Here is a 24,288-nt window from a genome sequence, read left to right as displayed (position 1 = left end):
TGTGATAGTGAGGCTGTGAGCTGATAGTGGAAGGGAGCTGTGTGCTAGTGAGGTTGTGAGTGTATAGGTGGTCAGGCAGTGATGTGCTAGTGAGGCTGTGGGCTGATAGTTGGGCAGGGAGATGTGTGCTAGTGAGGCTGTGAGCTGAAAGATGGGCAGGGAGATGTGTGCTAGTGAGGCTGTGAGCTGATAGGTGTGCTAGTGAGGCTGTGAGCTGATAGGTGGGCAGGGAGAGGTGTGCTAGTGAGGTTGCGAGCGTATAGGTGGGCAGGGAGAGGTGTGCTAGTGAGGCTGCGAGCTGATAGGTGGGCAGTCAGCGGCGTGCTAGTGAGGCTGTGAGCTGATAGGTGGGCAGTCAGCGGTGTGCTAGTGAGGCTGTGAGCTGATAGGTGGGCAGGCAGCTGTGTATCAATAAGCTGTTTGCCTCACTAGCACATCACACACTACTCTGTCCCTGTTCTCTTTGGCACAATAACAGACTTTTTGCTCCACCTCCTTTGCACAGCCTGGCAACTTTGTCCTGTGCTGACACAGACATTGCTCTCTCATCTGACACTTATTCATGCTGCTGTTAAGAACATTTTCTTTCAGGTTTATGTTCAGTTTTTGTCTGGTTTGTGACGCTTTTTCCCACCCATATTAGTGTGAGACGTAACCCTTTATAGACTGAGGCACATTACTTGCAGTTACCCATATTAGTGTGAGATGTAACCCTTTATAGACTGAGGCACATTACTTACAGTTACCCATATTAGTGTGAGATGTAACCCTTTATAGACTGAGGCACATTACTTACAGTTACCCCATATTAGTGTGAGATGTAACCCTTTATAGACTGAGGCACATTACTTGCAGTTACCCCATATTAGTGTGAGACGTAACCCTTTATAGACTGAGGCACATTACTTGCAGTTACCCCGTATTAGTGTGAGACGTAACCCTTTATAGACTGAGGCACATTACTTGCAGTTACCCCGTATTAGTGTGAGACGTAACCCTTTATAGACTGAGGCACATTACTTGCAGTTATCCCGTATTAGTGTGAGACGTAACCCTTTATAGACTGAGGCACATTACTTGCAGTTACCCATATTAGTGTGAGATGTAACCCTTTATAGACTGAGGCACATTACTTGCAGTTACCCCGTATTAGTGTGAGACGTAACCCTTTATAGACTGAGGCACATTACTTGCAGTTACCCATATTAGTGTGAGACGTAACCCTTTATAGACTGAGGCACATTACTTGCAGTTACCCCATATTAGTGTGAGATGTAACCCTTTATAGACTGAGGCACATTACTTGCAGTTACCCCATATTAGTGTGAGATGTAACCCTTTATAGACTGAGGCACATTACTTGCAGTTACCCCATATTAGTGTGAGACGTAACCCTTTATAGACTGAGGCACATTACTTGCAGTTACCCCATATTAGTGTGTGATGTAACCCTTTATAGACTGAGGCACATTACTTGCAGTTACCCCATATTAATGAGAGACGTAACCCTTTGTAGACTGAGGCACATTACTTGCAGTTACCCCATATTAGTGTGTGATGTAACCCTTTATAGACTGAGGCACATTACTTGCAGTTACCCCATATTAGTGTGAGACGTAACCCTTTATAGACTGAGGCACATTACTTGCAGTTACCCCATATTAGTGTGAGACGTAACCCTTTATAGACTGAGGCACATTACTTGCAGTTACCCCATATTAGTGTGAGACGTAACCCTTTATAGACTGAGGCACATTACTTGCAGTTACCCCATATTAGTGTGAGATGTAACCCTTTATAGACTGAGGCACATTACTTACAGTTACCCCATATTAGTGTGAGACGTAACCCTTTATAGACTGAGGCACATTACTTGCAGTTAACCCCATATTAGTGTGAGACGTAACCCTTTATAGACTGAGGCACATTACTTGCAGTTACCCCATATTAGTGTGAGATGTAACCCTTTATAGACTGAGGCACATTACTTGCAGTTACCCCATATTAGTGTGTGATGTAACCCTTTATAGACTGAGGCACATTACTTACAGTTACCCCATATTAGTGTGAGATGTAACCCTTTATAGACTGAGGCACATTACTTGCAGTTACCCCATATTAGTGTGAGACGTAACCCTTTATAGACTGAGGCACATTACTTGCAGTTACCCCATATTAGTGTGAGACGTAACCCTTTATAGACTGAGGCACATTACTTGCAGTTACCCCATATTAGTGTGAGACGTAACCCTTTATAGACTGAGGCACATTACTTGCAGTTACCCCATATTAGTGTGAGACGTAACCCTTTATAGACTGAGGCACATTACTTGCAGTTACCCCATATTAGTGTGAGACGTAACCCTTTATAGACTGAGGCACATTACTTGCAGTTACCCCATATTAGTGTGAGACGTAACCCTTTATAGACTGAGGCACATTACTTGCAGTTACCCCATATTAGTGTGAGACGTAACCCTTTATAGACTGAGGCACATTACTTGCAGTTACCCCATATTAGTGTGAGACGTAACCCTTTATAGACTGAGGCACATTACTTGCAGTTACCCCATATTAGTGTGAGACGTAACCCTTTATAGACTGAGGCACATTACTTGCAGTTACCCCGTATTAGCGTGAGACGTAACCCTTTATAGACTGAGGCACATTACTTGCAGTTACCCATATTAGTGTGAGACGTAACCCTTTATAGACTGAGGCACATTACTTGCAGTTACCCCATATTAGTGTGAGACGTAACCCTTTATAGACTGAGGCACATTACTTGCAGTTACCCCATATTAGTGTGAGACGTAACCCTTTATAGACTGAGGCACATTACTTGCAGTTACCCCATATTAATGTGAGACGTAACCCTTTATAGACTGAGGCACATTACTTGCAGTTACCCCATATTAGTGTGAGATGTAACCCTTTATAGACTGAGGCACATTACTTGCAGTTACCCCATATTAGTGTGAGACGTAACCCTTTATAGACTGAGGCACATTACTTGCAGTTATCCCGTATTAGTGTGAGATGTAACCCTTTATAGACTGAGGCACATTACTTGCAGTTATCCCGTATTAGTGTGAGATGTAACCCTTTATAGACTGAGGCACATTACTTGCAGTTACCCCGTATTAGTGTGAGACGTAACCCTTTATAGACTGAGGCACATTACTTGCAGTTACCCCGTATTAGCGTGAGACGTAACCCTTTATAGACTGAGGCACATTACTTGCAGTTACCCCATATTAATGAGAGACGTAACCCTTTATAGACTGAGGCACATTACTTGCAGTTACCCCGTATTAGTGTGAGACGTAACCCTTTATAGACTGAGGCACATTACTTGCAGTTACCCCATATTAGTGTGAGATGTAACCCTTTATAGACTGAGGCACATTACTTACAGTTACCCCATATTAGTGTGAGACGTAACCCTTTATAGACTGAGGCACATTACTTGCAGTTACCCCATATTAGTGAGAGACGTAACCCTTTGTAGACTGAGGCACATTACTTGCAGTTACCCCATATTAGTGTGTGATGTAACCCTTTATAGACTGAGGCACATTACTTGCAGTTACCCCATATTAGTGTGTGATGTAACCCTTTATAGACTGAGGCACATTACTTGCAGTTACCCCATATTAGTGTGAGACGTAACCCTTTATAGACTGAGGCACATTACTTGCAGTTACCCCATATTAGTGTGAGACGTAACCCTTTATAGACTGAGGCACATTACTTGCAGTTACCCCATATTAGTGTGAGATGTAACCCTTTATAGACTGAGGCACATTACTTGCAGTTACCCCATATTAGTGTGAGACGTAACCCTTTATAGACTGAGGCACATTACTTGCAGTTACCCATATTAGTGTGAGACGTAACCCTTTATAGACTGAGGCACATTACTTGCAGTTACCCCATATTAGTGTGAGACGTAACCCTTTATAGACTGAGGCACATTACTTGCAGTTACCCCATATTAGTGTGAGACGTAACCCTTTATAGACTGAGGCACATTACTTGCAGTTACCCCATATTAGTGTGAGACGTAACCCTTTATAGACTGAGGCACATTACTTGCAGTTACCCCATATTAGTGTGAGACGTAACCCTTTATAGACTGAGGCACATTACTTGCAGTTACCCCATATTAGTGTGAGATGTAACCCTTTATAGACTGAGGCACATTACTTGCAGTTACCCCATATTAGTGTGAGACGTAACCCTTTATAGACTGAGGCACATTACTTGCAGTTATCCCGTATTAGTGTGAGATGTAACCCTTTATAGACTGAGGCACATTACTTGCAGTTATCCCGTATTAGTGTGAGATGTAACCCTTTATAGACTGAGGCACATTACTTGCAGTTACCCCGTATTAGTGTGAGACGTAACCCTTTATAGACTGAGGCACATTACTTGCAGTTACCCCGTATTAGCGTGAGACGTAACCCTTTATAGACTGAGGCACATTACTTGCAGTTACCCCATATTAGTGTGAGATGTAACCCTTTATAGACTGAGGCACATTACTTACAGTTACCCCATATTAGTGTGAGATGTAACCCTTTATAGACTGAGGCACATTACTTGCAGTTACCCCATATTAGTGTGAGACGTAACCCTTTATAGACTGAGGCACATTACTTGCAGTTACCCCATATTAGTGTGAGACGTAACCCTTTGTAGACTGAGGCACATTACTTGCAGTTACCCATATTAGTGTGAGACGTAACCCTTTATAGACTGAGGCACATTACTTGCAGTTACCCATATTAGCGTGAGACGTAACCCTTTATAGACTGAGGCACATTACTTGCAGTTACCCCATATTAGCGTGAGACGTAACCCTTTATAGACTGAGGCACATTACTTGCAGTTACCCATATTAGTGTGAGACGTAACCCTTTATAGACTGAGGCACATTACTTACAGTTACCACATATTAGTGTGAGATGTAACCCTTTATAGACTGAGGCACATTACTTGCAGTTAACCCATATTAGTGTGAGATGTAACCCTTTATAGACTGAGGCACATTACTTACAGTTACCCATATTAGTGTGAGACGTAACCCTTTATAGACTGAGGCACATTACTTGCAGTTACCCCGTATTAGTGTGAGACGTAACCCTTTATAGACTGAGGCACATTACTTGCAGTTAACCCATATTAGTGTGAGATGTAACCCTTTATAGACTGAGGCACATTACTTACAGTTACCCATATTAGTGTGAGACGTAACCCTTTATAGACTGAGGCACATTACTTACAGTTACCCCATATTAGTGTGAGACGTAACCCTTTATAGACTGAGGCACATTACTTACAGTTACCCCATATTAGTGTGAGATGTAACCCTTTATAGACTGAGGCACATTACTTGCAGTTACCCATATTAGCGTGAGACGTAACCCTTTATAGACTGAGGCACATTACTTGCAGTTACCCCATATTAGCGTGAGACGTAACCCTTTATAGACTGAGGCACATTACTTGCAGTTACCCATATTAGTGTGAGACGTAACCCTTTATAGACTGAGGCACATTACTTACAGTTACCACATATTAGTGTGAGACGTAACCCTTTATAGACTGAGGCACATTACTTACAGTTACCACATATTAGTGTGAGATGTAACCCTTTATAGACTGAGGCACATTACTTGCAGTTAACCCATATTAGTGTGAGATGTAACCCTTTATAGACTGAGGCACATTACTTACAGTTACCCATATTAGTGTGAGACGTAACCCTTTATAGACTGAGGCACATTACTTGCAGTTACCCCGTATTAGTGTGAGACGTAACCCTTTATAGACTGAGGCACATTACTTGCAGTTAACCCATATTAGTGTGAGATGTAACCCTTTATAGACTGAGGCACATTACTTGCAGTTACCCCATATTAGCGTGAGACGTAACCCTTTATAGACTGAGGCACATTACTTGCAGTTACCCCATATTAGTGTGAGACGTAACCCTTTATAGACTGAGGCACATTACTTGCAGTTACCCCGTATTAGTGTGAGACGTAACCCTTTATAGACTGAGGCACATTACTTGCAGTTACCCCATATTAGTGTGAGATGTAACCCTTTATAGACTGAGGCACATTACTTGCAGTTACCCCATATTAGTGTGAGACGTAACCCTTTATAGACTGAGGCACATTACTTGCAGTTACCCCATATTAGTGTGAGATGTAACCCTTTATAGACTGAGGCACATTACTTGCAGTTACCCCATATTAGTGTGAGACGTAACCCTTTATAGACTGAGGCACATTACTTGCAGTTACCCATATTAGTGTGAGATGTAACCCTTTATAGACTGAGGCACATTACTTGCAGTTACCCCATATTAGTGTGAGACGTAACCCTTTATAGACTGAGGCACATTACTTGCAGTTACCCCATATTAGTGTGAGACGTAACCCTTTATAGACTGAGGCACATTACTTGCAGTTACCCCATATTAGTGTGAGACGTAACCCTTTATAGACTGAGGCACATTACTTACAGTTACCCCATATTAGTGTGAGACGTAACCCTTTATAGACTGAGGCACATTACTTGCAGTTACCCCGTATTAGTGTGAGACGTAACCCTTTATAGACTGAGGCACATTACTTGCAGTTAACCCATATTAGTGTGAGATGTAACCCTTTATAGACTGAGGCACATTACTTGCAGTTACCCCATATTAGTGTGAGATGTAACCCTTTATAGACTGAGGCACATTACTTGCAGTTACCCATATTAGTGTGAGACGTAACCCTTTATAGACTGAGGCACATTACTTGCAGTTACCCCATATTAGTGTGAGATGTAACCCTTTATAGACTGAGGCACATTACTTGCAGTTACCCATATTAGTGTGAGATGTAACCCTTTATAGACTGAGGCACATTACTTGCAGTTACCCCATATTAGTGTGAGACGTAACCCTTTATAGACTGAGGCACATTACTTGCAGTTACCCCATATTAGTGTGAGATGTAACCCTTTATAGACTGAGGCACATTACTTACAGTTACCCCATATTAGTGTGAGACGTAACCCTTTATAGACTGAGGCACATTACTTGCAGTTACCCCATATTAGTGTGAGACGTAACCCTTTATAGACTGAGGCACATTACTTGCAGTTACCCCATATTAGTGTGAGATGTAACCCTTTATAGACTGAGGCACATTACTTGCAGTTATCCCATATTAGTGTGAGATGTAACCCTTTATAGACTGAGGCACATTACTTGCAGTTACCCCGTATTAGTGTGAGACGTAACCCTTTATAGACTGAGGCACATTACTTGCAGTTACCCCATATTAGCGTGAGATGTAACCCTTTATAGACTGAGGCACATTACTTGCAGTTACCCATATTAGTGTGAGATGTAACCCTTTATAGACTGAGGCACATTACTTGCAGTTACCCCATATTAGTGTGTGATGTAACCCTTTATAGACTGAGGCACATTACTTGCAGTTACCCCATATTAATGTGAGACGTAACCCTTTATAGACTGAGGCACATTACTTGCAGTTACCCCATATTAGTGTGAGACGTAACCCTTTATAGACTGAGGCACATTACTTGCAGTTACCCCATATTAATGTGAGACGTAACCCTTTATAGACTGAGGCACATTACTTGCAGTTACCCCATATTAGTGTGAGACGTAACCCTTTATAGACTGAGGCACATTACTTACAGTTACCCCATATTAGTGTGAGACGTAACCCTTTATAGACTGAGGCACATTACTTGCAGTTACCCCGTATTAGTGTGAGACGTAACCCTTTATAGACTGAGGCACATTACTTACAGTTACCCCATATTAGTGTGAGACGTAACCCTTTATAGACTGAGGCACATTACTTGCAGTTACCCCATATTAGTGTGAGACGTAACCCTTTATAGACTGAGGCACATTACTTGCAGTTACCCCATATTAATGAGAGACGTAACCCTTTATAGACTGAGGCACATTACTTGCAGTTACCCCATATTAGTGTGAGATGTAACCCTTTATAGACTGAGGCACATTACTTGCAGTTACCCCATATTAATGTGAGATGTAACCCTTTATAGACTGAGGCACATTACTTGCAGTTACCCATATTAGTGTGAGACGTAACCCTTTATAGACTGAGGCACATTACTTGCAGTTACCCCATATTAGTGTGTGATGTAACCCTTTATAGACTGAGGCACATTACTTGCAGTTACCCATATTAATGAGAGACGTAACCCTTTATAGACTGAGGCACATTACTTGCAGTTATCCCGTATTAGTGTGAGACGTAACCCTTTATAGACTGAGGCACATTACTTGCAGTTACCCCATATTAGTGTGAGATGTAACCCTTTATAGACTGAGGCACATTACTTGCAGTTAACCCATATTAGTGTGAGATGTAACCCTTTATAGACTGAGGCACATTACTTGCAGTTATCCCGTATTAGTGTGAGACGTAACCCTTTATAGACTGAGGCACATTACTTGCAGTTATCCCGTATTAGTGTGAGACGTAACCCTTTATAGACTGAGGCACATTACTTGCAGTTACCCCATATTAGTGTGAGATGTAACCCTTTATAGACTGAGGCACATTACTTACAGTTACCCCATATTAGTGTGAGATGTAACCCTTTATAGACTGAGGCACATTACTTACAGTTACCCATATTAGTGTGAGATGTAACCCTTTATAGACTGAGGCACATTACTTGCAGTTACCCCATATTAGTGTGAGATGTAACCCTTTATAGACTGAGGCACATTACTTACAGTTACCCATATTAGTGTGAGACGTAACCCTTTATAGACTGAGGCACATTACTTGCAGTTACCCCATATTAGTGTGAGACGTAACCCTTTATAGACTGAGGCACATTACTTGCAGTTACCCCATATTAGTGTGTGATGTAACCCTTTATAGACTGAGGCACATTACTTACAGTTACCCCATATTAATGTGAGATGTAACCCTTTATAGACTGAGGCACATTACTTGCAGTTACCCCATATTAGTGTGAGATGTAACCCTTTATAGACTGAGGCACATTACTTGCAGTTACCCCATATTAGTGTGAGATGTAACCCTTTATAGACTGAGGCACATTACTTACAGTTACCCATATTAGTGTGAGACGTAACCCTTTATAGACTGAGGCACATTACTTGCAGTTACCCCATATTAGTGTGAGACGTAACCCTTTATAGACTGAGGCACATTACTTACAGTTACCCCATATTAGTGTGAGATGTAACCCTTTATAGACTGAGGCACATTACTTGCAGTTACCCCATATTAGTGTGAGACGTAACCCTTTATAGACTGAGGCACATTACTTGCAGTTACCCCATATTAGTGTGACGTAACCCTTTATAGACTGAGGCACATTACTTACAGTTACCCCATATTAGTGTGAGACGTAACCCTTTATAGACTGAGGCACATTACTTGCAGTTACCCCATATTAGTGTGAGATGTAACCCTTTATAGACTGAGGCACATTACTTGCAGTTACCCCATATTAATGAGAGACGTAACCCTTTATAGACTGAGGCACATTACTTGCAGTTATCCCATATTAGTGTGTGATGTAACCCTTTATAGACTGAGGCACATTACTTGCAGTTAACCCATATTAGTGTGTGATGTAACCCTTTATAGACTGAGGCACATTACTTGCAGTTATCCCGTATTAGTGTGAGACGTAACCCTTTATAGACTGAGGCACATTACTTGCAGTTACCCCATATTAGTGTGAGATGTAACCCTTTATAGACTGAGGCACATTACTTGCAGTTACCCCATATTAGTGTGAGATGTAACCCTTTATAGACTGAGGCACATTACTTACAGTTACCCATATTAGTGTGAGACGTAACCCTTTATAGACTGAGGCACATTACTTGCAGTTACCCCGTATTAGTGTGAGACGTAACCCTTTATAGACTGAGGCACATTACTTGCAGTTACCCCATATTAGTGTGAGATGTAACCCTTTATAGACTGAGGCACATTACTTGCAGTTACCCCATATTAGTGTGTGATGTAACCCTTTATAGACTGAGGCACATTACTTGCAGTTACCCCATATTAGTGTGAGATGTAACCCTTTATAGACTGAGGCACATTACTTGCAGTTACCCCATATTAGTGTGAGATGTAACCCTTTATAGACTGAGGCACATTACTTGCAGTTAACCCATATTAGTGTGTGATGTAACCCTTTATAGACTGAGGCACATTACTTGCAGTTACCCCATATTAGTGTGAGATGTAACCCTTTATAGACTGAGGCACATTACTTACAGTTACCCATATTAGTGTGAGACGTAACCCTTTATAGACTGAGGCACATTACTTGCAGTTACCCCATATTAGTGTGAGATGTAACCCTTTATAGACTGAGGCACATTACTTGCAGTTACCCCATATTAGTGTGAGACGTAACCCTTTATAGACTGAGGCACATTACTTACAGTTACCCCGTATTAGTGTGAGACGTAACCCTTTATAGACTGAGGCACATTACTTGCAGTTACCCATATTAGTGTGAGACGTAACCCTTTATAGACTGAGGCACATTACTTACAGTTACCCCGTATTAGTGTGAGACGTAACCCTTTATAGACTGAGGCACATTACTTGCGGTTACCCCATATTAGTGTGAGACGTAACCCTTTATAGACTGAGGCACATTACTTGCAGTTACCCCATATTAGTGTGAGACGTAACCCTTTATAGACTGAGGCACATTACTTACAGTTACCCCATATTAGTGTGAGATGTAACCCTTTATAGACTGAGGCACATTACTTGCAGTTACCCATATTAGTGTGAGATGTAACCCTTTATAGACTGAGGCACATTACTTGCAGTTACCCATATTAGTGTGAGACGTAACCCTTTATAGACTGAGGCACATTACTTGCAGTTACCCCATATTAGTGTGAGATGTAACCCTTTATAGACTGAGGCACATTACTTACAGTTACCCCATATTAATGTGAGATGTAACCCTTTATAGACTGAGGCACATTACTTGCAGTTACCCCATATTAGTGTGAGATGTAACCCTTTGTACACTGAGGGACTTTCTCCAGCTCACATGGAGCCCTACAGTTGCTTGGCTAATGCATGGGCCAGTAAATGAAGCCGGTGGCCTATATGCATTTTCTCTTTCTGATGTGATTTAACCCCTTTGGATTCGTCACTTATCTGTCATCCTCTTTCTTCACATAGTTGTGCTCATCTTTGTCTCACTTGTACATTAACTATGTATCTTTCATTTCTTTCTAATGACACGGTGAGTCCACAGATCATCTTAATTACTGTTGGGAATATCACTCCTGACCAGCAGAAGGAGGCAAAGAGCACCACAGCAAAAGCTGTTAAATACCACTCCCCCTACCCACAATCCCCAGTCATTCTCTTTGCTTGTATCAGTTGCAAGGAGAGGTAAAGTTAGGTGTCTGATTCTTCAATCAAGAGTTTGTTATTTTTTTAAGCAGAGCAAGTTTGCTCTGGTTTTCTTTGGGGTTTAGCCGTAGTCCATGTCAGTCTCTTCAGTAGAGCAAGTGGTGGCTTTTAAGCATTTGGGAACTTGTGAGGTATAATCCCCACTGGGCCTCCCAAGTAATTTCATGCTGCCCTTGGTAGAAAGTTTGAGTAAGTTTACTCAGCCTTTTCTTTTTTCCACAGGTCCATGTGAGGCAGGAAGCCCCTCTCATACCAAGTGAGCTGTCCTGTTGCTGGACAGATTTTTAAGGTAAGTGCCTATTTCTTTCCCTGTTTTGATATAGGAGAATTTGGAACTATATATACAATCAGCCTTCTAGGTTAACGGTTTATTGTATGGCAGTTTTGCAGGCACTGGGGATGTTTGGCTCAGTTTATTGTGTTTTCACTTTGGTGTACATGTTTTTTGTTTGTGTATTAATGGCTACCGGGAGGTTTGTTAGGCCACGCCCACAATGGGCGGGCTTATCTGAGATAGCAAGGACGTTTTTGGCGCCCTTTTAGCTGTTTCCTGTTGTTCCTGGATGTTGCAGCTCTGTTGCATAGCTCCTCAGAGGTGGTTCAGCGTTCTCTCCGGTGCGGCTGTATGGGGGTCTGGATCATTTTCTGACTTTGTTTCCGGCAGCAAGGAGGTCAGGTAGGCACCTCAGCAGAGCTTGCTGAGGTGTGCAGGTTGCCTGTTGTTTTTTTGTGGGGCTGTTGCTCTGTTTATATTTAAGTTTCTGTCTGAATTTCAGGGACTATAACGTTTGTGTCTCTTTTTGCATTAATTTTGTGGAAAACTGTTGCTGCAAGATTAACTGTGCAGTTTTTTTAAGGATTTTCTAGTTTTAAAAAAAAAAACGGGACAGCAACGTGTTTTTTTTTTTTTTTTTGTTTTATTAAAATTCTGATTTGAACTTATAATTTTTTATTGATTAAGGTTTTTTCCTTTGGAATAAGATGGACCAAGAGGCCCTGCAAGCTGTTGCTTGTTCTCTATGTTTAAATACTAATGTTGAGCCTCCTATCCCTTTTTGTTCCTCTTGTATTGAGAGAATATTACATTACAAGGATAGACTTTTTGATTCTGAGCCTTCATTGTCTAGGGCGGATGTTGTTCAGGAGTCGACTGTTCAGGCTAATCTGCAGCTTTCTCCTCATACGTCCCAATCTTCTGCAGTGCACTGTGTTTCTTCTCAGGTTGTTTTTTTTTTTTTTGCAGGATATGGCTACCCATATATCCTCGGCAGTATCTGAGGCTTTGTCTGCTTTTCCTTTGTTGCAGGGGAAGCGCAAGAGGAAGTATAAGGTTTCTGATTCTGTTGCACTTGTGTCTAGTGTTTCTTCTCATAAGTCTGAGGATGGAGGAAGATATTTCAGTAGCATCTGAGGGTGAGATCTCGGATTCTGATAGTGTAAATCCTTCTTTTGAACCTGAGGTTGTTTCCTTTTAGGTTTAAAGGACCAGTCAACGCAGTAGATTTGCATAATCAACAAGTGCAAGATAACAAGACAATGCAATAGCACTTAGTCTGAACTTCAAATGAGTGGTAGATTTTATTTTCTGACAATTTTAAAAGTTAAGTCTTTTTCCACTCCCCCTGTACCATGTGACAGCCATCAGCCAATCACAAATGCATACATGTACCATGTGACAGCCATCAGCCATTCACAAATGCATGCACACTTATTCTTGCACATGCTCAGTAGGAGTTAATGACTCAAAAAGTTTAAATATAAAAAGACTGTGTGCACATTTTGTTAATGGAAGTAAATTGGAAAGTTGTTTAAATGTCATGCTCTATTTGAATCATGAAAGTTTAATTTTGATTGAGTGTCCCTTTAAGCTAGAGAACCTCCGTTTGTTACTCAAGGAGATTTTGGCTACCTTGGATGACTCTGAGGCGTCAGTCATAGTTATTCCTAAGAAATCTAGTAAACTTTATACGTTTTTTGATGTTCCTTCCTCGGTAGAAGGTTTTCCTATACCAGATCGTGTTTCAGATATTATTGTAGGAGAATGGGAGAAGCCTGGGATTCCTTTTTCCCCTTCTCCAATTTTTAGGAAGATGTTTCCTGTTGCTGATTCTATTAGGGAATCTTGGCAGATGGTTACTAAGGTGGAGGGAGCAGTTTCCACTCTGACCAAGAGGACCACTATTCCTATTGAGGACAGCTGTTCCTTTAAAGATCCTATGGATAAAAAGTTGGAACCTTTTGCTTAAAAAGATTTATGTTCACCAGGGGTATCAATGGCAACTGGCTGCATGTATTGCTACGGTTACTAGTGCGGCAGCATATTGGTCTGATTCAATTCAGCAAGATACTCCTCTTGAAGAAATTCAAGATAGAATCAAGACTTTGAAGTTGGCTAATTCCTTTACTGCAGATGCTTCTCTACAGGTCATCAAGTTGGGAGCTAAAATTTCTGGTTTTGCCATTTTAGCTCGCAGAGCTTTATGGCTAAAATCCTGGTCTGTGGATGTGTCCTCTAAGTCTAAGCTTTTGTCTATTCCTTACAAGGGTACGATCTTGTTTGGGCTAGGTTTGACTGAGATTATTTCTGATACTACGGGAGGGAAGGGGTAAACAGAAGGGTCGGTAGAGTAATTTTCGTTCCTTTCATAACTTCTCTGGTAAATTTTCTCTTTTTCTTCCAAGCAGGGAACAGTCCAAGCCATCTTGGAAGTCAAATCAGTCTTGGAATAAGGGGAAGCAGTCCAGGAAGCCTGTTGCTGACTCAAAATCAGCATGAAGGGTCTGCCCCCGATCTGAGAATGGATCTTGTGGGGGGCAGACTCTCTCTTTTTTTCACTCATGCTTGGTTTTGAGATGTTCAGGATCCCTGGGTGGTAGATATCGTGTCCCAGGGTTACAAACTGTAGTTCAAGAATTTTGCTCCCAGAGGCAGGTTACTTCTTTACAGGTTATCTGTAAACCAGATAAAAGGAGAGGCGTTCTTACGTTGTGTTCAGAATCTTTCTGACATGGGAGTAATAGTTCCTGTTCTATTTCAGGAACAGGGTCTGTTTTTTTTTTATTCCAATCTCTTTGTCGTTCCCAAAAAGGAGGGAACTTTCCAACCTATTTTAAAACTCAAGAGTGTAAACCAGTTTCTCAGGGTTCCGTCTTTCGAGATGGAAACTATTTGTTCCATTCTTCCTTTGGTTCAGGAAGGTCAGTTCATGACCACAGTGGATCTAAAGGATGCGCATCTGCATATTCCCATTCATAGCGATCATCACAGGTTCCTAAGATTTTTATTTCTAGACAAACATTTTCAGTTTGTAGCTCTTCCTTTTGGTCTGGCAACCGCTCCCAGAATTTTTTCAACGGTGCTGGGAGCATTGTTGGCGGTGCTTCCATTCAAGGGTGTTGCAGTGGCTCCTTATCTGGACGACATTCTATTTCAGGCTCCATCTTTTCAACTAGCAAACTCACACATGGAGTTGTTGTCTTTTCTGCGTTCCCACGGTTGGAAGGTGAATTTAGGAAAAAGTTCCTTAATTCCGGCTAAAAGAGTGGTATTTTTGGAGACCATTATAAATTCTCTAGAGATTAAAAAAAAAAATATCTGACAGAAGCAAGAAAGTCAAAGATTTTCAATACTTGTCTTGCTCTTCAGTCATGAACATCCATTCCGTTTGCTCGGTTCCATTTCAGACCTCTGCAGTTATGCTTGCTCAGGCAGTGGAACGGGGATTATGCAAATCTATCTCCAAAGATTGTTCTAGATCAGATGTCCAGAGATTCTCTTCCATGGTGGTTGTCTCAGGATCTTCTCTCTCAGGGAACTTGCTTTCGCAGACCTGCCTTGGTGATTGTAACAATGGATGCCAGTTTGCTGGGGTGCGGTCTGGGGTTCATTAAGGGCTCAGGGTCTATGGACTCGGGAGGAGTCAGTTCTTCCAATAAATGTTTTGGAACTGAGAGCAATTTTCAATGCTCTTCTAGCCTGGCCTCAGCTAGCTTCAACCCAGTTTATCAGGTGTCAGTCGGACAACATAACATCAGTGGCTTACTCCAATCATCAGGGAGGAGCTTGGCCATGACAGAGGTAGCCAAGATTATTCATTGGGCGGAGATTCACAACTGTTGTCTGTCTACTATCCACATTCCAGGGGTGGACATTTTGGAAGCTGATTTTTTGAGCAGACTTTTCATCCGGGGGAGTGGGAACTTCATCCAGAGGTATTTTCCAGATTGATTTTAAGTTGGGGGCAGCCAGGGAGTTGAATCTCATGGCATCTCGTCAGAATGCCAAGCTCCCGAGGTACGGGACGAGGTCAAAGGATCCTCAGGTTGTTCTGATAGATGCTCTGGCAGTTCCTAGGACTTTCAGTCTTGCTTATGTGTTTCCTCCATTTGCTCTTCTTCCTCGGGTCATTGCTCGGGTCAAACAAGAGGGTATAGGTGATTCTCATTGCTCCGGCATGGCCTTGCAGAATCTGGTTTGCAGATCTGGTGGAGATGTCTTCCCTTCAACCTTGGCATCTTCCATTAAGGATGGACCTTCTTCTGCAGGGTCCCTTCCTTGATCCAAATCTCATTTCTCTGAAGCTGACTGCTTGGAGATTGAACGCTTGATTCTTTCTAAGTGGGGTTTTTCTAAGTAAGTCATTGAGACTATGATTCAGGCTCATGAGCCTGTGACTAGGAAGATTTTTTATAAGATTTAGCATAAATATGTGTATTGGTGTGAATCCATAGGCTACTCGTGGAGTAGAGTTAGGATTTTGTCTTTTGTCCAGGAGGGTTTGGAGAAAGGCTTTATCTATTTTATTGCACAAGCGCCTGGCGGATGTGCAAGATGTTCATTCTTTTTGTTAGGCCTTGGTTAGAATTCAGCCTGGAGTCTTAATTTGGTTCTTAGAGTCCTTCAGCAGGCTCAGTTTGAACCTATGCATTCTTTGGATATTAAGATGTTATCTTGGAAGGTTTCTGGTAGCTATGTCTTCGGCTCGAAGAGTTTCGGAGCTTTCAGCCTTACAGTATGAATCTCCTTTTCTTATTTTTCACTCTGATAAGGTAGTTCTGCGTACTGTCTTGGGTTTTCTTCCCATGGTTGTTTCTGATAAGAATATTAATCAAGAGATTGTTGTTCCTTCTTTGTGTCCTAATCCTTCTTCTCATAAGGAGCATTTGTTGCACAACCTGGATGTGGTTCATGCATTGAAATATTATTTGCAGTCGACTAAGGATTTTCGCCAGTCTTCTTCTTTGTTTTTTTTTTTTTTCTGGGAAGCGTTAGGGTAAGAAAGCTATGGCTACTTCTCTTTCTTGTTGGTTGAGGAGTGTTATTCGCTTGGCATATGAGACTGCTGGTCAGCAGCCTCCTGAGAGAATTGCGGCTCATTCCACGAGGGATGTTTCATCCTCTTGTACTTTCAAAAATGGAGCTTCTGTAGATCAGCTTTGCAAGGCTGCAACTTGGTCATCTTTGCATACTTATTCTAAATTTTACAAATTTGATACTTTTCCTTCAACAGAGGCTTCTTTTGGGAGAAAGGTTCTTTAAACAGTGGTGTCTTCAGTTTAGGTTAACTGTCGTATCCCTCCCTTATCATTCGTTTCCTCTAGCTTGGGTATTGGTTCCCAACAGTAATTAAGATGATCTGTTGACTCACTGTGCCATTAGAAAGAAAACCTAATTTATTCTTACCTGATAAATTTATTTATTTCTTGACACAGTAAGTCCACGGCCCGCCCTGTTTTTCAGACAGTTTGCTTTTCTATAAACTTCAGGCACCTCTGCACCTTAGATTACTTCCTTTCTCCTTTCACTTTGGTCGAACGACTGGGGATTGTGGGTAGGGGGAGTGGTATTTAACAGCTTTTGCTGTGGTGCTCTTTGCCTCCTCCTGCTGGTCAGGAGTGATATTCCCAACAGTAATTAAAATGATCCGTGGACTCACCGTGTCAACAAAGAAATACATTTATCAGGTAAGAATAAATTGTTTTTTCTCTGGTTGTAGACAATGCTGAAGCTTCTGGTGTCCGGTCAGGGAAAGAATCGCACAGGAGTGCTCATACCGATTCCTCAGTACCCCCTGTACTCAGCAGCCCTGGCAGAGTTAGACGCTGTGCAAGTTAACTATTACCTGGATGAAGAGAACTGTTGGGCGCTAGATATCACCGAGCTGAGGAGGGCACTAGAGGAGGCCAGGAAGCACTGCAACCCTAAAGTGCTATGTATCATTAACCCCGGCAATCCCACGGGTACGTTAGGTGGCACCTTGCTATGACCTATAAAGTTTACACAGTGCTATGCAGGAAACATTATGTGCGGTAGACAGTTTGTGTATAAACAAATGGGGACAAATAGAGGGGACCCCGCAACTGCAATCTGTAGTTTGTGCACTTGTAAGAATATGGGGCGATAGTAAGCGCTAAATAGCTTAAAAGGCTGGAAACTAAATTCTAACGAAATTTTTTTATTCCATATACATTCAAATTAAAATCACAGATAACATGTTGGAACACAATGTTCATATAAAAATACAATAAAATTCTATTCATGGATCCATGAAATATTCCAGGAGTTGTGTAACTGGCTATTTTAGTTATACAAGTCCTTGAATGTAACTCACCCCAAAGTTCATATGTATGTTTGGGATGGATTTGTAAGTCTGACTGTGAGGTCAGATAGTGCATACAATTGGACAAATTTCAGCAAATGGAAACAACGTGTGGACTGTGGTTCAAATCGAAACAATGTGATGTGTAACAATAAACAATAAGTCAACTTTCAATGGGACAATAAAATCTCAGCACATAATGGTGTAAAAACATTAGTTCAAACTTCAATACAAAATTCACAAAATAATGCAATCAAAGGTGTGTGAGATCAGTTACCGGACCAAGTGAAGGTGGGGCTGTAAGAAAACGTGACGTTGATGCAAAAGTAGGTGTCTCACCCCACAGGAATGTGAATCCACACTAGCGCTAGTGAAAAAATACAAAAAGAAATCTAAAAATATATATAGTTCAATATAGATCAATCTTGATATCTTCCAAATTCTGTGTAGGTGTAACCATATGTTCTAGTGGTGTAAAAATCGACACCAAAATATTACTTTTAGATAAATGTTAAATCCAGTGTGAAAAAACAATAACGATATGTGAAAAAATGGGAGACAGATGAAAAAATGTGAGACAGATGAAAAAAATGTGTGTATCCTCAAAAATAGATGAATAATCCCTCAGAAATTCTATATGGGTGCTCCTAAATATAGAGCCGCTTCAGCACCCTAGGTGCCAGATCCGGAGGTGGTGGTTACCAACTGTTAAGTGATATTGTTAGTGTCTATGATGGAAGTCCATAATATATAAAAAATACTGTTCATAAAATCAATATCACAGAAATATAAAAATATAAAAAAAATGAAAAAATGATAAACCTGAAAGAGAAAGAAATAAACAATAGTGCAACACTGTATATAAAGGACAATATTGGTATTAGAATCAAGCTCACCAGTATGTCTGTCAACGCGTTTCGGCCACAATTTGGCCTTTCTCAAGACTATACTGAATTTGTGTGGACTGGGAGCTTATAAAGCCTAAATGTGGGATTGTTTGTGGGCGGTTTTGGCGCCAAAATCTGAGAGGGAATTCCCCTTCCTGTTTGCCTCAAAGTATCTCTGGGAAATGTGCAAGTGTTAACTAAGTCTAATTTTCATCATAGTTTCCTATCTTCTTATATCAGTTTGATTATATGATATAGTGCAAATTCTCATTTGTATTTTGCAAGTCTTTCATTTCCCAGATCTATAATATACGTTATGCCATTAGGACTCTAAGTTAACCTTCTATCGTATTATAAAGTATAAATCTTTATCCAGTGTATTGCATCTTAAAGTGTGTACCTTTTTTCGGAATAAGGGAGCTAGTTTTTGGATTTCGATCGCTTAATTTGTTTTTGTTGGAAGAGAGTAAAAATATCCGAACCGGATGTGACGGCTCCCGTGTTGCTATCTGGTGTATGTAGTTCTATCATGAGCTTCCGGTTTGTTGTTCTGTTGCTGCTACTACTATGTATAGCTTACGGTAGTTGTAAATTATGAATAGATCTACTTTCTTATGAGGGGATGTAGTGGCTGACATTTGAATTTCGATAACATAGTTCATTATTGTGAAAAGAGAGGGGATTTTTCGGGACCGGATGTGTCGGCTCCCATATTGCTATCTGGTATATATCGTCTAACATATATTTCCAGTTTTACCTATTGCTCCATTGATATTACTTCCTTGTGCTGTTCACAAATATTGTAAATAATGAGTGAATATACTCTCCTATGTCAACATAAAAAATCAATTGGTATATTTATATTCATAATTGGATATCTTCTTATGTTTGTGTGTTAACTCGTAAGTGAGAGAATCTTTCTGATAATTGTGATGTGCCTATATGATTCCTTCACTATGTGTGGGCTCGTTGTTGACTTGGTTATATCAATGTCAATAGTCCGGAATCAAGAGGATAGTGTTTTATGAATAAATGTCTACGTGGTTGTGTTTAGGCCTATAATACAGGGAGTGCAGAATTATTAGGCAAGTTGTATTTTTGAGGATTAATTTTATTATTGAACAACAACCATGTTCTCAATGAACCCAAAAAACTCATTAATATCAAAGCTGAATAGTTTTGGAAGTAGTTTTTAGTTTGTTTTTAGTTATAGCTATTTTAGGGGGATATCTGTGTGTGCAGGTGACTATTACTGTGCATAATTATTAGGCAACTTAACAAAAATAAATATATACCCATTTCAAGTATTTATTTTTACCAGTGAAACCAATATAACATCTCAACATTCACAAATATACATTTCTGACATTCAAAAACAAAACAAAAACAAATCAGTGACCAATATAGCCACCTTTCTTTGCAAGGACACTCAAAAGCCTGCCATCCATGGATTCTGTCAGTGTTTTGATCTGTTCACCATCAACATTGCGTGCAGCAGCAACCACAGCCTCCCAGACACTGTTCAGAGAGGTGTACTGTTTTCCCTCCTTGTAAATCTCACATTTGATGATGGACCACAGGTTCTCAATGGGGTTCAGATCAGGTGAACAAGGAGGCCATGTCATTAGATTTTCTTCTTTTATACCCTTTCTTGCCAGCCACACTGTGGAGTACCTGGACGCGTGTGATGGAGCATTGTCCTGCATGAAAATCATGTTTTTCTTGAAGGATGCAGACTTCCTCCTGTACCACTGCTTGAAGAAGGTGTCTTCCAGAAACTGGCAGTAGGACTGGGAGTTGAGCTTGACTCCATCCTCAACCCGAAAAGGCCCCACAAGCTCATCTTTGATGATACCAGCCCAAACCAGTACTCCACCTCCACCTTGCTGGCGTCTGAGTCGGACTGGAGCTCTCTGCCCTTTACCAATCCAGCCACGGGCCCATCCATCTGGCCCATCAAGACTCACTCTCATTTCATCAGTCCATAAAACCTTAGAAAAATCAGTCTTGAGATATTTCTTGGCCCAGTCTTGACGTTTCAGCTTGTGTGTCTTGTTCAGTGGTGGTCGTCTTTCAGCCTTTCTTACCTTGGCCATGTCTCTGAGTATTGCACACCTTGTGCTTTTGGGCACTCCAGTGATGTTGCAGCTCTGAAATATGGCCAAACTGGTGGCAAGTGGCATCTTGGCAGCTGCACGCTTGACTTTTCTCAGTTCATGGGCAGTTATTTTGCGCCTTGGTTTTTCCCCACGCTTCTTGCGACCCTGTTGACTATTTTGAATGAAACGCTTGATTGTTCGATGATCACGCTTCAGAAGCTTTGCAATTTTAAGAGTGCTGCATCCCTCTGCAAGATATCTCACTATTTTTGACTTTTCTGAGCCTGTCAAGTCCTTCTTTTGACCCATTTTGCCAAAGGAAAGGAAGTTGCCTAATAATTATGCACACCTGATATAGGGTGTTGATGTCATTAGACCACACCCCTTCTCATTACAGAGATGCACATCACCTAATATGTTTAATTGGTAGTAGGCTTTCGAGCCTATACAGCTTGGAGTAAGACAACATGCATAAAGAGGATGATGTGGTCAAAATACTCATTTGCCTAATAATTCTGCACTCCCTGTATGTCCAGTTTGGGTCTCTGTGTACAACATTAGTCAAATGATAGTTTCGACAGCTACGTTTCTAGTGGATAAAGTCTCTATTGACTTTATTGAGATTAATGGTCGTGGTGTATGTGATCAGTCCGATCTTGAGACCACTTGACGATCATGATATGTGTCTGGGTATAATCCCAACTATAAGTGTGTGTATTAGCTTCTATAATTTGTACTTAACAAGGGGCTGATACTGTGTTCAGGATGGATGATTCTCATATTAAAGATGATTCTTTTAAGTATACTTGAACTGTATGACTGGAACGTGTGTATGAAAACATATATGAACCTATACGTACATACATCAACAAACAGGTCCTTATGTTTATAAAATTTCCATCTATGGGGAATAATTTGGATATGTTCTCTAAATGTATCATCATGATTGGTATTATTTTATTTCATTTCATGTTATTTCATAATCCCATTTTTGGATTATGAGCTATATGTATGGATCTGTTATCATTCGTGTGGTCAGAGCTACACTGGTTTTCGCTGCTAAATCTCTAGATGGAAAGGCTATCTGGCTTTTAGTGCTTGGTGACTCATTTGAGGGATACTTTTAGTTTAGAAGATGGACCTACTGTCTGAATTAGTGGCAGTTAATTTTAGATGGGAGCTCTCTGTTTGGATCTACCTAAGGATCCTGGTTAGTGCAGAGTAAGAAGATGAGCAAGGTCTTCCTTGTGATTGAGACCTTTGGGGAAAAGGCAATCCAGCATAAATATCCATTTGGATTCATTATATAACAGTTTCTGTTCGTGGTTCCCTCCCCGCCAGTTTTTTCTGACTTTCTGTATTCCAAAGAAGCAAAAATCCTTCATATTCCCCTTGTGGATAGTCGCAAAATGTTTATATAGTGGGGTATCAATTTTTCCTTTTTCTATACAGAGGATGTGCTCCCTCATCCTATCCTTAAGGGCTCTTGATGTTTGCCCTATGTATTGAAGACCACAGGAGCAAGAGATTAGATATGACGTTCTTGTCGCTGCATCTGATTAGGTCTTTGATCTTATATTTCTCATTTCTATGATGTGAAGAGAATGTCTCAGTTTTTTGCCCATTCTTACATGCCTTACAGGTCGGGCATGGGAAGAATCCTCTGATGTTTTTGCCAAGATGGTCAGTGGTAGAGTTGGTGTTCCCTTTTCTTGGTATACTGGGTGCTATCATACATTTTAGATTTTTCGTTTTTCTGTAGATAAATTTGGGGTTGGGAACTAGCTTCTCCCCAATTATGTCGTCTTCTTTTAGTATCGCCCAATGTTTCCTGATGATATTTTCTAGAATATATCTATTCTCGCAAAACTCGGTTATCATCGGTGCGTCAATCACATTATCATTCCACATTATTCCTGGTTTTGTTTTATAACCTAAAAGGTTCTTCCTGTCGACCTTGCTGACTTCCTTGATCTTTTCATCTAGGGTGTCTTTGTTGTATCCTCTCTCGAGGAATCGTTGTTTCAATATTTGTGACTGCTTGGTCCATTGTTCTGTGGTAGAGCAATTTTTCTTTACCCTTAGGAATTGCCCTTTAGGTATGTTGGACTTCCAGGTGGGGTGATGACAGCTCTTATTATGGACTTGGATTTGTATTTTTTCACTAGCGCTAGTGTGGATTCACATTCCTGTGGGGTGAGACACCTACTTTTGCATCAACGTCACGTTTTCTTACAGCCCCACCTTCACTTGGTCCGGTAACGGATCTCACACACCTTTGATTGCATTATTTTGTGAATTTTGTATTGAAGTTTGAACTAATGTTTTTACACCATTATGTGCTGAGATTTTATTGTCCCATTGAAAGTTGACTTATTGTTTATTGTTACACATCACATTGTTTCGATTTGAACCACAGTCCACACGTTGTTTCCATTTGCTGAAATTTGTCCAATTGTATGCACTATCTGACCTCACAGTCAGACTTACAAATCCATCCCAAACATACATATGAACTTTGGGGTGAGTTACATTCAAGGTCTTGTATAACTAAAATAGCCAGTTACACAACTCCTGGAATATTTCATGGATCCATGAATTGAATTTTATTGTATTTTAATATGAACATTGTGTTCCAACATTTTATCTGTGATTTTAATTTGAATGTATATGGAATAAAAAAATTTCGTTAGAATTTAGTTTCCAGCCTTTTAAGCTATTTAGCGCTTACTATCGCCCCATATTCTGATATCTACTATTTAGCCTGCTAGGAGGCTAATCTGTTAGTAAGCTTAAGGCTTTTAAAAACTTTAGCGCTCGGTACTCATACCTTAGCGTTTGTGCACTTGTATCCAGGCATTGATACTCAAAGCATTTCAGTCTAAATGAGAAGGTTGTCTGGCAGAGGGAGAGAAAACCAATAAGGTGACCCTGAGGTTAAAGGGTTAATATCACTATATGTAAAGGTACCTACATATCTGTAGCAGAACCTGTGGGACAAACATAAGGTGACCCTGAGGTTAAAGGGTTAATATGATCACTAACTGTACAGGTACCTACATATCTGTAGCAGAACCTGTGGGACAAGCATAAGGTGACCCTGAGGTTAAAGGGTTAATATCACTATATGTAAAGGTAACTACATATCTGTAACAGAACCTGTGGGACAAGCATAAGGTCACCC

The 24,288-nt window shown here is 40.8% G+C and overlaps 1 protein-coding gene across 4 annotated transcripts in view; it reads left to right on the top strand.

The window, feature by feature from the left end:
* LOC128661215 (alanine aminotransferase 2) overlaps nt 1-24,288 on the top strand; it is a 287,087-nt gene that overhangs the window by 180,943 nt on the left and 81,856 nt on the right. For all 4 annotated transcript variants that reach the window (XM_053715493.1, XM_053715491.1, XM_053715492.1 and 1 more), the window contains one exon: nt 17,516-17,759. In XM_053715493.1, coding sequence (XP_053571468.1) covers nt 17,516-17,759 — 244 coding nt within the window. The remainder of the gene's footprint in view (nt 1-17,515; nt 17,760-24,288) is intronic.

The sequence above is a fragment of the Bombina bombina genome, chromosome 5 (assembly GCF_027579735.1).
Source record: "Bombina bombina isolate aBomBom1 chromosome 5, aBomBom1.pri, whole genome shotgun sequence".
NCBI lineage: Eukaryota > Metazoa > Chordata > Amphibia > Anura > Bombinatoridae > Bombina > Bombina bombina.
This window is presented reverse-complemented; position numbering and strand designations above follow the sequence as displayed.